We start from the raw sequence: 15,928 nt of genomic DNA, 5'->3' as shown, positions 1-15,928 counted from the left end.
TAGTTCTTTTTCTTTCATTCGTTTATATTATTTTAAGTTTTTAAATTCAATTTAATAACATTATTAATTAAAGTTAATTATATTGTTTTCTTTCAATTTAAATTATAAACGGATTGTTTTTTAAATAAAGAAAGAATTACAAATATGTTATAAGTAGAAATTAAATTGTTTTTGTTTTGTTTAATATTTCATTAATTAGAAAAATATTTAGTTATAGGTTTTAATTATAAATAATGCATTGAAGTGTTTTGACATCTGACAGTTGGATTAATATTTGTGATGTGATAAATAACAATATCTTCAAGATGTGGGTGGCTTTTATTGGATTTGTGTTCCTGTTTGGTAAGAAATTTATTAATATCGTTCATTTAACCTCGTATATATAAAATGAATATAATTTAATCGTAAAAATTATTTTTTTGTTGTATTTTATTGCATTTACTATATTGAAACGCAATCGATGACTGTAATGGAAGACGTAAAAATCATTTCTAAACATTTTCATTTTACTGTCAAAGACACGTGTCTATTTCGCACAGTATTAAAGTCTTTTCAGCTTTACTCAACAATGTCTGTAGTTTAACAGATGCTCAAAAACAAACAGGAAGGGGAAATATCCTTTGAACATCTTCGCCTCTGTCCTTTAAAGGCAGGTACGATCTGCAACCTGCGGATTGAAAAATTGCAGGTGTCTATGGGTGGTGGTCACTTCGCTTTTTTTTAGGTTATTATGCGGTCGTTCTCTCTTTTGGCACCTTTATTATTAAAACAACGTCGTTAGCGTGTTTTTTTTTATTTCCGTGAATTTCATTGCAAGAAATTAAACAAAAATAATTGATATCTTTTTTTTGAAATAAAAGAATGATATGGTTTTATTACCATTTTTGTAGTAATCATGAACTTCCATTGTCGAAACAATCATAGAAAAACATACTGTCATCCCTCTTCTTCATTTTGAAACAACTGTGATACTCGTAGCAACATCAACTCTTAGAAACTGATAATAATACAAATTTACCCAGCATTCTTCATTCAATTCCGAGATCTTTTTATAAGACTTTGTAATGTAATACTTTTGCTTTGATATACAAAGCCTTTTGCTTCGATACTGAATGTCCACTTTACAATGTCCTAGAGTACAGCGGAGATCGTATTTATTTACACAAACTAGACAGACTAACAATACAACTATTCCAGCCATTGTTTACTAAATTAACTTGAATTCTATTTATGGTGATGTTCAATATTCTCTTTTCGTTAAAGCAACAGGCAACGTTGACGTAACGATATATATATATATATATATATATATATATATATATATATATATATATATATATATATATATATTGTATGGATAAAACTAGATGTTTGTTTGTCCTCCCTATGTATTTTTTACGACGAACAAGCCAGCGCTGGAGCACCATCGCACCTGATGTTAGAAACGTTGATGTGGTCGAAAGATGGTTTGCACTAGCTTAGAGAAAATGCCTACTCATTGTACTCTTGAATGCCCTGAAGTAAGGTTATACTTGGGTGGAAAAACTGACGATGATAGCTTGTTCTAATCCGTTGCGGTACAGATCATAAACGACTGGAAAAATGTTAATAAAAATTGTTAGGATTATATGAGGACACTGGAGATGGTCATAAAATATTTGTGAAAAACCTTCAGACGTTTTTTTTATTTGTACTTTTGAGGTCCTTTAAAGAAAAAGAGGGAAAGCCAGAGAATAAACTAAAATTATCAATAGGTTTAATTTGAGCGAAAATTTGACGAGATCCGAATTATAAAATTATCATTGAAACATACTTTCTTCTAAAATTAACCTATAAACCTGTAGCTTTGCCGCTTAATAAAGCAAAGACGATCAAATCACTTACATAATGCTTTGAAGTAGTACTAAGTTACTTGTGCGAATATGAAACCTAAGTAAAAATAGAACGAACTAACTCTCTCTCCCTCTCTCTCGTTTATATTTGAAATGGAACCTAAAATAATTGTGTTTTTCGTTCTGTATGTCTTAATATTTCATATTAGTCAACATCATGTAAATCATGTTTAATAATATTGGCAAATAAACAATTAATTAATAAATCATTCAATAAAACAAACGATTTCTATTTTATACATATTTAAATATAAGTAATTTGATGCTTTTCTTTGCGTCTTCTTAACATGAAACATTTCAATTCCTTCAAGAATACCGTATTTATTAAGTATATGTAAAGACTGAAGTCAAAATGTTGAAAACACGCTTCAAAATCCATAAATTTGTTTAAACACATTTATAATGTTTACGTTAAAATACGTTGTATAAATAATATTGTTAGTTAAGTCATCACCATCAGCCTTTATACATAGGTCTCCAGTATATACAAGATTTTTTTATAGTATAACGAGAAAGCGGCCACTTGAATTCGCCAAAATAGCAAACCAACCTTGTCCTTAGACATTTACATTTGCAGATGCGTTGCCTACCTTTAATAGACAGAGAAATAATAGATGTATGGAAAGAGGATATTTCCTTTTCCTATTCTAAATCCACTTCCCATTCCCATACCTTCCTTGGAAAAGGGTGGGAAGAGGACTTAAATTAGGCCTCCGGCACGCATACGAATAGCGGAACTACGAGTACTTCACCTTTACGCCTGTCTTCGTGCAAATTATGTTATTGCAGACTCTACCACTGTTAGCTTCCACAGATGTTAACCATATATTTTATGTGTAATAGGGGTGTCAGCACGTCCTGGTCATTGGGACCATTTGGGGCAGCCCTACTTTGACAATAACACGAAGCGCGAAGTCGCAGCTACAATCGGAAAAGCGGCCTTCCTTTTGTGCAGAGTGAGGAATCTTGCTGACAAATCGGTAAGTACTATAAAATTATGCATTTGTCCGTGTGACTTGATATATTGTCGTTTTTCTGAAAATGAATAGCACTGCCGGAATAAACTGTACGTGTTTTTTTCTTGATTGTCCTATTTATTATTTTGAACGTAACTTGACCTAACATTACGTAAATGTTTATACTCTATGAAATATATCACTTACTTAGCTCAAAGTCACGTTAATTAAGGTACTCTTAATAACTCTCATTTGTCACTTATCAAATTCATATTCATATACACAATTACATACGGGACACTAGTTACTGTGAGTTTCCACTGCAGAAAAATATGTATAAAAACATGTTGTTACCTCTATATTTTGAAATAAGAATGAAAGTTTTATGCCGATGTTTCGACAGTGGAAATTCATATAAATTAAAATTAATTTTAATATTACAGGTGGTATTATGTTGGTAATATGATGGTAATACGGTGGTGGTAATAATAAAACATTTACAGGTCTCTTGGATACGGAAACGTGACTTGCATATAATATCAGTAGGTGTGCACACCTACAGCGGCGACGGTCGCTTCGTGTCTCTCCACCCGGAGGGCTCAGATGAGTGGACGTTACGGATCTCGCCAGTCAAACCCGCTGACTCGGGTGCATACGAATGTCAAGTGTCCACAGAACCAAAGATCAGCCTCTCCTTTCGACTTAGCGTTGTTGGTAAGTAAAAAGGCACGACTGTATATCTTACTTTTTCATTCTTTTTAAAAATTTAAAGAATTTGGTATAGTTTCAAAAAACTTCAACAGCGTGTAATGTAAATTTCAACCTGTTATATCCAGGAATACAGAATGTTATACGTCAGAATTGTTGCTAGGCATTTTCGACACTCGATTTTCAGCAGAGCTGTTTCTATCATGTTTTTTTCTCTTGCACCTTTTCACTAGCTTATGTTACGATTACATACTAAGATTTTTCAATACCGTTTAATCAAAACTCTCGTATTGCTTGCATAAAAATTATTTGTATTACTCCAAATATACAATCTGCAAGATGTATGTTAAAATAGAAGTAATCAACCGTAAACTTTTAATTTACTTCACTTTATCAATGAAATATGAATGTTGAATAATAATTTAGAGTGTGTATATGTAATATGTATGTAGTCAAATAATTCCAATGCTCACTCATATTTTATTAAAAGCCTCTGGATATATCTGTAAAGTTCATATAAAACTTATTTTAATTTTTTTCTCTCTGTTCCCAATCAAAAAACATTACATACAATTGTGTATATTTAAATAGTTACTTTAATCATACGATGTGTACTTTTTATTTATGCAAACAGTTTCGAAGGCGGAAATTTTAAATGGAAACGAATTATTCGTTAGAAGCGGATCGGACATCAATCTGACTTGCATAACAAAAGACGCTCCGGAAGCGCCAAGGTATTAATTCAATTACTATCCATGATATATATAAAAAAACACTTAAAAAAAAACTAAAAAAAAACTAAATTCGACCGTGACTATGACACTGAGCTGATGAATAAGAAATGAATAACACCTCACACATCATCATCAGTCATGTAAAAACACGTAACTTTATCATATTGCTAATGACACGTGTTTTTCGGTCTACAGTTTCATATATTGGTTTCGAGATAAAGACGTCGTGAACTATGCACAAAGGGGTGGCATAAATGTATTGACTGACCAGAAGACTAGGACCAGTCGTCTGCTAATAGCTAGAGCTATACCACAAGATTCTGGGAATTATACTTGTGCGCCCAGCAGTTCGGGTAAGTCTAATTACTTGTATAATAAAAAAAATCACAGAGGATTATTATTCATGATATTAAATTTTAGTGAAACGTCATTGGACAAACCTCTTACCGCCAATTTCTAAGACCAAAATCTCCGTTTAAAACATATTATTGTCCCTGTTTTGTTAAAGATAATGACAGGGATGACTATATTATACAGAGATATTGGACTTAAATACCCACAGTTAGACTCGCATTACAATTTGGTCCAAACCTTATGTACATGCTAAATTATAGCTTGTATGTTGATACTTTGTTGTACGCTATGCGATCTTAAGTGGGAAGCGAATTTAATTCTTTGACTATAAGTTGAATTAAAATTCTACTGAAGTTTTGTGTACTGTTAGTAATAAATAAATATTTTATATTGCCATGTTATCTATTTGTAAATAGTGATGCCAAAAAAATCAACCGGCAATTTAATTCGAATGGTAGTGAAGCGGTTAAACGAGCTGCACTGCACTGCCCTCTTGTGCACTTCAGCCGAAACGATATCGTGTCCACAGTAACGACCCAATTTGACTTCACTTTTTAGGAAAGTAATTGACATTCGCTTTATAGAGTTTTATTTGTACTGAGAGTGGTAAAGCGAATGTGATGATAATTGTGTCAGATATATTTGACTATCACGAAAGCTTCTCTAAAAATAGAAGAAGTCTCTACATTTTGGCAATTTTTACAGTGGGTTTCCTGATGAAACGCCTACTCAAAAAGATATTATATTATTAATATTTTTTCTACAGGAATTTCAGCAACAGAAACCACGCGTTTCGCGTATTGTTAATAAACATTTTTTTCTTTTATCCTATGCTGGAAAAAGATATCTACATTTGGTTGTTGCGGATCACTTAACTTAAACTTTATCGACGATCTAACCGGTTTCTATTAAAATGTCAAATTGTCAAAAATGTCAATTGTTATTTTTTTGTTCAGACCCTGCGTCGGTGATCGTCCACGTTCTAAGCGGCGAGCATCCTGCCGCCATACAGGGCTCCGGCACTTCAATACATCTCAATTACTACATTATAACCACTCTACTAACAATGTACGTTGTAAATACTTCCTCAAGATCATCTTTTATATCAATACTCTTAGCTAACTATATTTTAATTCTTGCAATCGTTATTTTTATGTTTATGACCAATGTTATCATAAATTTCATGATACATTGTACATTTACATATTTATTAAGTCAAAGTTGACTAAATACGCTACTGAATTTGTTTAACTAAATTGACTGTGACCAATTCTGACTTGAAAAATCAAAAGGCTTTTAACAGCACTATTTCTAATTTTCACAATTCTAATTTCAAATAACTTGGAATTGTATTTAATTCTATCGTATCAAATCAATTATAACAAACACTTTACAGTACAATTTCTTGACATTACAAATTATTTAGAAAACAGCATTTTTGTGCATAATTTTCCAGGTAGTCGTATGAAAATTTTCCAAACCAAGTCCTAAAGTTCATAAGAAACATAACTGTGTGTAAACACAATTTCTTGTTTTCATCGGAATTATTGTAGTTTTTATAGAAATTGTGAGATAATGATAAATTGTACATAAAATATATTACGTAAAATCTTTTGTTTCCACTGCTGAAACACTTATAAAACATATTATGATACTTTTAATTTTCCTTAAAGACACTTTGATAAATATAAGTTTCAAATTATATTTGTTAATTATATATATTAACAAATGCTTTCGCAGTGAAAGTTTACGGCGTTACTTCGTATTAACAAAGTTAAACATGGCAGACATACCCTTTACAAAGTTTCGGTATTGATTTGGAAAGGGGATAGGTAACAATTTCTGTGTATTAATAATTATATTTCATTTAAACCAGTGCTGTTTTCTTTGTTCACCTATTTGATTGTTCTTGAGATTTAACATTCAACCCTGGTGATAATTCGTCATACTCATTCCTGCTTTAAACATTTCGTATCCACAATACCAGAATTATGGACTTAAATTTACTGTCCAGTATTTTAATTGGACAGCCTAATTAAAAAGCTTAATTATACATATAGATTATCTTGAATCTAATTTGTTTTCCTTCTACGGTTTCAATTTGTGATCATATACATACTTATCTATATATATACCTTTAACTTGTGTTCTTTATACAAATAACTATCTATTAAAGTTTCTTAGTACTGTTTTTAAACTTGCTCTCCACTACCAAAACACACAGACGGAACATATTGGTTTCCCTCTGGTTCTATTTCAAAATTATGTTTCTGTTTGGACTTTAAATTAATTAGTTAATGTTTCCTACAACACATTAGAGTTATTTGTTGACATTTAGTTATTAATTTCCAAACGCTTTCAAAATATTTATGCGATAGTATACTCTGACTGTAATAATTTAATTTATAACTTTATATATTCATAAGTGTATTGTATAAACAACGAATAATATTAATTTATATTAGTAAACAATATCAGATTGATATGTTCATTTTGATTTATGTGACAAATTAAAAACTTGTAAAAAATATTCAGTTAAGATGATAAGGTGTTTGCTTTGCTAAAAGCATTGCAAATAACCTTTTTTAAAATTGTACATAGTAAAAAACATTATGTGTATTTGAAAATGACATAAAATACAAATTCAGTAGCGTAATCTATCAGAGAACCTATCACGAAAATTTGCGACACGACAAATTTTGTCGATAATATTACGGATATTCGTGCTAGGCCCTCTGTTAAGAAACTGTCTGAGTGTGAAATTCCAATGCAGTGACATTTTTATCGACACATATCGTTGTCTCTATTTTTTCAAAGAGCATGTAATGATTAATGATATGTGTCAAATTAAGTCACTGCAGTCGACACCCAATGGTAGGTTCGGTATACATTATTCCAGTCCATGGATCGATATGAGCGCTGAATTACAACTAGAAAATGTAAACTCACACAGGAAACCACACAAGCAATCCAGCGCTTATTTCGAACGTTGGACTGGAATAATCTAATTCGGGCATTATATTAATGGATGATTTCATAACATTAGATAAATCGGTTATATGGTTGTGACAATGTACCGATTTGTAAGAGAAATTTAGATATAGTTTTTACGTGGGAGAAGTACAAATTTCCCGCGTATTTGATGTTGAAATAAATATAAACAAAAATAAAGCGATCTACATCTAAGTAAATCGAAACGTTTTTATTTTCCATCAATATGAATACTTCACTTTGATTAAAACCCAGAATAAGAGATATAAAACGTTTCTGGTAGTCTAATGTCCATGTTGGAGTATGTAATCCGTATAATTTATATGATAAGTAGAAGCAATGTTGTCTACTACAATTTATCGATAACTTTAATTTTGTAGGGTTATATTCACTTTATTCGGTTCTACGAATGACATATTAATTGAGGGTAGATAATATAAATATTCCAAGCATAATTTGAATATTACTTTGTTGGAAATGGAGCATCCGAAATGCTTCTCCGTAATCCTAAATTACTCGGTTTAGGATTTAATAACAATACAAACGCGCTGGAACGAAAAATATATTGTTTCGTGTGTGATCTGTAGAATGTGTAATTTAACCGAGCGGTGGTATGTACTATGGGGGTTTAGGTACCCATCGAATTGACATAAAACAATGCGAATTGAACATTTAAATTTGTAAATTTGAGTAAAATTGAGTAAATTAAATGACCTTGAAGTGACGCGACGTAACTGTGACGTCTTTGGGCAGTGGTTATTTGCAGAAGGTAACAGTAACCTTCTACTGAAGTGGCAATGTCAGCACTTTAAAGTGTCGGAGGAGAAAATTTTTACAGGTAAGTCAATATTTTAATGCTTGTAATTACAAACGCTAAAAATACAAAACGTTTTAATAAGAATGTGCTTTAACTCGCGTGAAATTGTGACGTCATAGCTCTTAAATGGAAAAAATATTTTTTGTGAAACGTTTATTTTTTAAATAGCTTTTATTTTTTATTTAAATTTCTTAGCAATAAAATAAATAGCACAATAAACATAGCAAATAAGTTTAATATCAATATATTAATATCTATGCAAATTTTTTTTTGGTTAAAATCTGTACTTTTAGCGACTTAGCATATTTTCAAACAGGAATTCATGAATGAGGTCTTGAACGCGTACATTTTAATTTGACCGTTACTGTAATAAGCTATGTGTTTTATGTTTTTAATATTGATATGTTATTATTAAGATTAAATCGTTAAGACGAGCGGATGATGAAAAGTACGATAAAATTTCATTCGTAACATCATCACCGTAATAATCATCATCATCAGCTTTCGTCTGCCCACAGCTGGACATTGGCCTTCTCCAACGACTTACATATGCTTACATTTAATCACTATATTTATAATATAATCTGTTGCTACGTGAAGTTTTTATCAATTGGATGGATGATCCGTTGAAATATTTAATATCATGCAAACACAGAAATAAAAGAACAGAGATCTCGTCAGATTGTTAAGGACAGAATACTAATTAGGTCAACTAGACTTTACAAAGGCCGTTTAAGTAGCCTTTTGAAAACTGTTGATTTTTTTTTCTCTTTTAATTTTTCTTTTAAAAGAGGATTGTATCGTTTTTCTTTGATACAACGAAAGGATAAATAAAAATATTGTAATAATCGTATTGAAATAAAATACAATACAAAATATTGTTCACTAATATTAGAAAGAATATTAGAAATTTTTGTATTGTTATGATTGAATGGCTTTTATTATGATAATAGTTACCTAAAAAGCGGTTTATTTATTATCTGTTTTATTATGAATAGTGTTGCCATTTTATTTCTTTCATCTCATAATATGTATAATTTTACTATTTTATGTTTCCTGAATTATTCAACCTACATAATTATTTCAGATATAATAATAAGAGTTTTTTTTTTGTAAAAACAGTCGATAGTTACTATACTTCAGTATTCTATGTTTTTTTAGGACGAGGCTCATTACCTTGAACGTTTTATCTTGGCTATTGATTTCTTATAACACCCTTCATTACAGAATCAATGGAAAATCTGCCTGGAAAATTGCCTGAAACTATTTTCACTTATCTTATTCACAAAATTCAGTAGACACAGACGTAAGTCAAATTAAATTAACTGAACTTGACGAAAAAGGTCATCTACTCAGGTGCTTGTTTTTGGTTAAATTAAATAAAATAAGAGGAGAACAAAATTATATCATTTTATACAATTATATTTAAAAAAGCTAATACATTTAATAATGCACATAATATTTGCTAATGTTAAGTCAAAAATTTTACTATTTCAATAAAATAAGCGGATTAGAAAGGCCTCTAATCTAAGGGCTCTAGAGTGAAGTTTTCATTTATAAAATACTGCAAATATCGAATACGTGAGTCTGGCAACCTGAAAAAAAAATGATTAATATTTTAAACATTAATAAGCCATCATGATAATTTACAAGGCTTTTTAACCGACTTCAAAAAGTTGTCCGATTTTCATAATTATTTTTTATTCGGAAGACGTTGCGTGTCATTTGGACGCATTTTTTGAATAATTAAAAAGTATCCAGTAGTTTTTGAGTTAATATTAATGAGCCATGCCAAAAAGTCGGCGAAAAATAGGACAATTTTATTTTCTTTGCTTACGTAGGCTAAAGTATACGACCTACATAAAATTGATGTATCGAAGAATTGTAGCCCTTTAAATTTACTAATTAAAAAGTCGGTTTCAGCCTAGGTAGGAATTTAAATAAAAAATGGTTTCGGCTGAGGTAGATTAGTGAAATCTACCTCGGCCGACACCGACTCCAAATAACAATAATTGTACAATGTACAAGAAAGAAGAAAACTTTCTTACTTTCGAGTATATTCATAACATTATTATGTTACTTTTTAGTGTATTTTGTTTGAGAATGTTTTTTTGAAGTCGGTTATCTTTTTGTAATGGAGAGATTCCGCGGAACATTGTTATTATGTCACAGGAAAAAGTCATTGTCATTATTGCCACAACAAGGAAATTCGAAGTCGTAATTGGGCAATTGCTTTATTGACAGCTTAGATATAAGTCAAAAAATTCTCTAAATTGCACCTGAATCGCGTTTAGGATGTTAATAACAATTTGACTTTGATAATTTTAACCAAGACTAATTTATTGATCCGCGTTTCGATTGAGCTTTTGTCAGCGACTTCATCCGCGCAAAATTAAAAAATAAACAACTTAGTAGCCTATGCATACACATTCTTGCAGCCGTTATGGATGTAGGTACCTTCAAAATCATCCATCCATCCATCCAAACTCTTGCATTTACGAGTATAATATTGGTAATTTTATTATTTAGTAAAACTTACCGAAACAAAAGTCGCATACGATAATTCTTGTATAGCGAACGCTTTAAGAATAAGCGACTTCTGCGCTTGGGCAGTGCTAATGAGGACCAGGTATTTGATGTGCTTTTGATGCTGTGGGAACGAATCGCACAGATGCCAGCCACAGGAGTATATTTCAAATGACAGAAGCGAAGCCTGGTAAAAATTTAAATTGTTTCAAAATTATAACAGTATACGTGGGAGGCCTATGTAGTTATATTTTTTTTTATTAGTTTATGTAATTGCTTTATTGTTTCTAAACGTCTACAGAACCTTCTTAGTAATAAAAATAATGCCATCTTTAAAACATTTGAATGAAAAGCCTACATTCATATATGTCTAAAATAAACGTTCCGTTTTTTTTCAGTTATAACAGTAATGGTGGTAGTATTAGGTAATAACGTTGTTTTCGAAACTTTCTAGTGAATAACTTCGGTAAGTGCTTAATATCAATGTGATATCGAATGAGTCGTTTGCTCTCCCGTTACCATAAGAGTGCGTACTTAACTTGTACTTCTAATCAAATGGACGTACCTGGTAAGTAATTTCACCAGCGTTCCAAAGGTTAAGTGCCAACAAAATGAATAATGAAGTTACGAAAGTATACGTCATTATGGCATCAGTTAAATTCTGCTTCGGAGATATCTGAAAATTTAAAATATACACTGATAGACCGAATGTGCTTTAAACGAGGTTTAGGCTAAGCGCCATCTGCGCCCGGCCACCTCAAGCCCGGTGAAACTGTAAATGCCTCTTCAAGGCAAAGTGACTCAGTCAAAAAAAACCGAATGTGCTTAATTGTTAAATAACTGATCGTGGCAATACTTGTTTTCTGATATAAAAAATATATCCATGCAAACACATTAAAAAAATAGACAACCAAAATAGACTAGACCTCGCCGACTACTTTTTAAAACGAGAAACAATTTAGCTGTACATTTTTAATGTTGTTTTACTCAGCGCATATCTATAAATGTAGCTGCTAGAAGCAGGCTGGAGTTTAGTAAAATTTTTATACTTTAATCACAACATTTGGAAAATTTAACAAAAATGGTGGTCGTCCAAATATGATCATAAATTTTATTCCTAGATTATTTTTAATTAAAATACATTATTACAATTCTCTGTATCTTTAGCATATATCACGTAAACACTTTTGAGCAATTCTTCAAAAGGGGAACAAAGTTTTCGCTCCACGTATTATTATAATTATATGTTATTTGTTAACATCGGAAATCACTATTTTGAGTAGCCTTATAAAATCATTGTTTAGTAATTGCAAAATTAAATGTTAACTTACGGCTAATCTTAAAAGTAACAAAACAGCTACAGCGGAACTCTCACAAACTTGTAGAGACATTATCATGCCGAAGACACGATGCACTTCTTTTATTATTCTGTGAAAAAAAATAAACAGACGGAAGTAACAACTTTACACGTTCAATACTATCGACTGGCCTGAACGTTTATAGGAAATAATCGCGTGGCATGGAACGTGTTATTTTTTTAATAGTATTTACAAAACTTACGAAATCAGTTTGCGGTGCATTAAAATTCCTTGCATACAACCAAATTTGAGTTTAAGTACAGCAGATTCTTTCCTCATATTTGTTTTGTTTCGACTGAAATCTTTGCTTATTTTCTTGAAATGGTTACACAGAGTGATAAACTTAAAAGCCATAATAATAAGGTGTACAATGGGCAGACAATCTGCTGCCATCATTGGTAACATCATGTATAACCAAGTCATATAGAAAAATATCCTCAATGCACTCGCCACGTGAGTTGTACTATTGTAACTTGGATAATATGTCACTACGGTATAAAAAGGCGTACCTGGAATAAAATACAATACGTTTTTAAATTAATTAAAAATATATACTTTATTTAACTAAAAACCATTTTCACAAAATTGGTAAGGCTCTACTTTCTTTATAAATATTAATAATATTAAATATTAATATTGAAATCGGAAAACATTAATGTAGATACCAAAACCAGTTCTGTGTTTTATAATTAACTAGCTTTTACCCGCGACTCCGTCCGCGCGGAATAAAAAAAAAAGTAGAAAACGGGTTAAAAATTATCCTATGTCCGTTTCCTGGTTCTAAGCTACCTGCCCACCAATTTTCAGTCAAATCGATTCAGCCGTTCTTGAGTTATAAATGGTGTAACTAACACAACTTTCTTTTATATATATAGATAAGGAAAACATTAAGAATATCAAATCAATAATACAAGGAGCGAAATTGTTGTGCATATTATAAATTTTACTTACTTTCGTACGTACATATGCTCTTTATATTTTAAATTAAAAAAAACTGTTTGAATTATGAATTTGCAAGTATAAACATACCTTCGGTGACATATTTTCTCAAGCTGTCTACACCATAAGCTAGTAGTGACAAATAAACTGATACAACATACAAAAGAAGACCGTATTTAACTTTTTTATGTTGCATGTTCATTGTCACATCATCTTCCATGTCGGCACCAAGCTGACCCATCTTCTTATTTAATTTCCTTATAGACTTTTTATAATATAACAGTAAAAACATTTTAGCCAACACCGTGTTATGTATCACGGCAAACATGACAGCTGAATTCTTTTCAACTTTTGGGAAATCACCAAACCAAGCGGCAAGATTTTCGAGAATTATCATAATGATGTAAGCAGTGAATGTTAGAATCATATAAATATTGCTATATTTCTCAGAACCTTCATTCCAGTAATCGCCGAGACCCGTTTTATTAATTAATGTACAAATTTTCTTTAGTAACATTTTTGTACTTTTAGACATTATAAAGGAAAACTATAAAGTACGTTTACGTCAATTCAATTGAAAAGTCGTAATAACTTTGCTTTCATATTTAAAGATATCTTATACATTTTGTTGTTGGAGGAAAATTAATTAAACTTTTCCATAGTTCCTAGAAGTTTTGATGTAATTGATCCATAAACACTAGTCGAGTTTCCTAACAGAAATTAATGATAGCATTAATAACGTACCGACAGAATTATGGAAAACTTTTTTCTTATACATTGTAATTTATGAGTGGCAGAATATAATTTATATTTCGAATTTAGTGAGTCACCTTGAAGGCTCTTTGGCTTAATTGTTGAAGTTAATTGGTGTAAACCTCTTACTATTGGTTTCTGAGACCAAAACCTTTGACAAAACATAGATAAAAATTGTTTAAACTTTTGTGAGACATCATAATTAATTAAGAGTGCGAGACGCGACGCGACCGCGAAGTCTACGGATTAAACACTCGCCCTGAAGATGGACCCCCGATGGGTCCGAAACTAGTCGGTGCCGTCACCGGACGATCAAACGTGAGTTAAGCCGTTGCTTAATTAATTAATTATGGATAAAAAAACATTTTAAACGGGAATTATGGTCTCAAAAACCCACGATTAGTGACCAATATGACTAATCGTAACAACAACAATACTTATGAAAATTTGAGATGAAATATATTGTAAATAAAGAGTTCCACTAAAATAGTTATATAACAAAGCTAGAATAACAAGCAATTGTTTCAAAAATCAAATTGAGTGAAGGCAAAATGAAGTTCACGTTTGATAAGTCGAGTACAAAACACGTTCGCGTGTTCTCAGGTAATAAGAAACGGCGTTTGCCGTTACCTCTAATTAATGGTGGTTTTCTGCGAGAACCGAGACAATATATCGTTCTGGTAACGCCTATTGATGAAGGAATTGAAAGTGATAAGGCCGCCTTACGGTTTTTCAAGTCTTCGCTATTTCTTATAATTAAACTTACGATTAACGACCATAAATAATTTGATACTTACTGAGATTAGAGAAAAATTGTATAGCTTTGCTCACATACAATTCATAGCTTTGTCTCTTTACTGTTAAATCTAACGTTCATTAGAATTATTACGAAAATTAGTTACTAAATATAATTTACTCAAACGAAATGAAAATTGTGGCAAATATTTTTTTAGCTCAGGTAAATTATTAATGTTGGACACAAAAGAAATACCGTAAATAAAACTCTAAATGCGGTGTTCCAATTTAACTTTGTTTTACTTTAAATATCGCTAATTAATGTTATCTCTTAAAATTTGGCGATTTTATAAAGATATTGCGATGTTATTGAAATTTATGAAAATGAAGAAAGAAGATCTACTTACCCTCCAGATAAAATAGAATTGTACACATAACTCATCTGCCTAATCAAAGTCAGTCATAAAAAGTATTAATGGGTCAGAAATTTTATTTTATTTTTAAAATAATGTAATGACATTAGATAGTTTGATTATTATTACTTGAATAATTAAGTAAATATACTCGTGATATTTTATTTTATCCCTTCCCCTCATCGTGATGTTCCGTGATTTTTTTCGGAACCTTAAGCATTAACGTTGTCAAACATTCTTACCACTGACGAAACACATAGACAAGGCTTTCTGTTTTTCATATAGAATGAGAGATGTTAATTAAGAAAAGATTAAATTGATTTAAATACTTAAAAATTAAAACTTAATTAGGTGAAACGCCACGACAAATTAGGTTACGCTCAAGTGATGGAGCGTGCTCGCGCGGTGCACTCACCGCCAATGCCACGCTGCAGATTCTCTATTTAACGTTCAAACTTAAAGTGAGACATATTTGTTTTGTCTGTAAATAGGCAACAGTCATTTAAAAATCAAAAAATCACTTCGAGGAGAACAAGACAAACCATATGTATATATTCACGAAAGGTCATAACTATGCTAAAAATAAGTCGAAACAAAGGAGTGTACACCTGCAAAAACATTAAACTTCTGTCAGTTGAATAAAAAATAATTTATTAATATCTAACAACACCTTATTGTCATCCCTAATTATCAGTTAAAATATCTAGGTCTAATTTTTTACGCTATTAGTTTAGTTTTTTCCTGAAAGTCGG

At 31.0% G+C, this 15,928-nt stretch overlaps 2 protein-coding genes across 2 annotated transcripts; one reads left to right on the top strand and one right to left on the bottom strand.

Annotated features, from left to right (window-relative positions):
* Positions 1 to 224: 224 nt before the first annotated feature.
* Positions 225 to 6,112, top strand: LOC106712495 (protein sidekick-1). Its single transcript, XM_014505090.2, has 7 exons — positions 225 to 342; positions 2,736 to 2,872; positions 3,352 to 3,562; positions 4,191 to 4,290; positions 4,486 to 4,643; positions 5,601 to 5,788; positions 6,101 to 6,112. Exons 1-7 carry the CDS (start codon positions 306 to 308, stop codon positions 6,110 to 6,112), a joined length of 843 nt encoding a protein of 280 aa, XP_014360576.2. The 5' UTR covers positions 225 to 305.
* Positions 6,113 to 10,002: 3,890 nt separating this feature from the next.
* LOC106712496 lies at positions 10,003 to 13,810 on the bottom strand. Its single transcript, XM_045682921.1, has 6 exons — positions 13,366 to 13,810; positions 12,539 to 12,845; positions 12,310 to 12,406; positions 11,544 to 11,654; positions 10,992 to 11,165; positions 10,003 to 10,047 (listed from the first exon to the last, which is right to left on the bottom strand). Exons 1-6 carry the CDS (start codon positions 13,808 to 13,810, stop codon positions 10,003 to 10,005), a joined length of 1,179 nt encoding a protein of 392 aa, XP_045538877.1.
* Between the last annotated feature and the right edge of the window lie 2,118 nt (positions 13,811 to 15,928).

This window comes from Papilio machaon, chromosome 20 (genome assembly GCF_912999745.1).
Source record: "Papilio machaon chromosome 20, ilPapMach1.1, whole genome shotgun sequence".
NCBI classification, from domain to species: domain Eukaryota; kingdom Metazoa; phylum Arthropoda; class Insecta; order Lepidoptera; family Papilionidae; genus Papilio; species Papilio machaon.
This window is presented reverse-complemented; position numbering and strand designations above follow the sequence as displayed.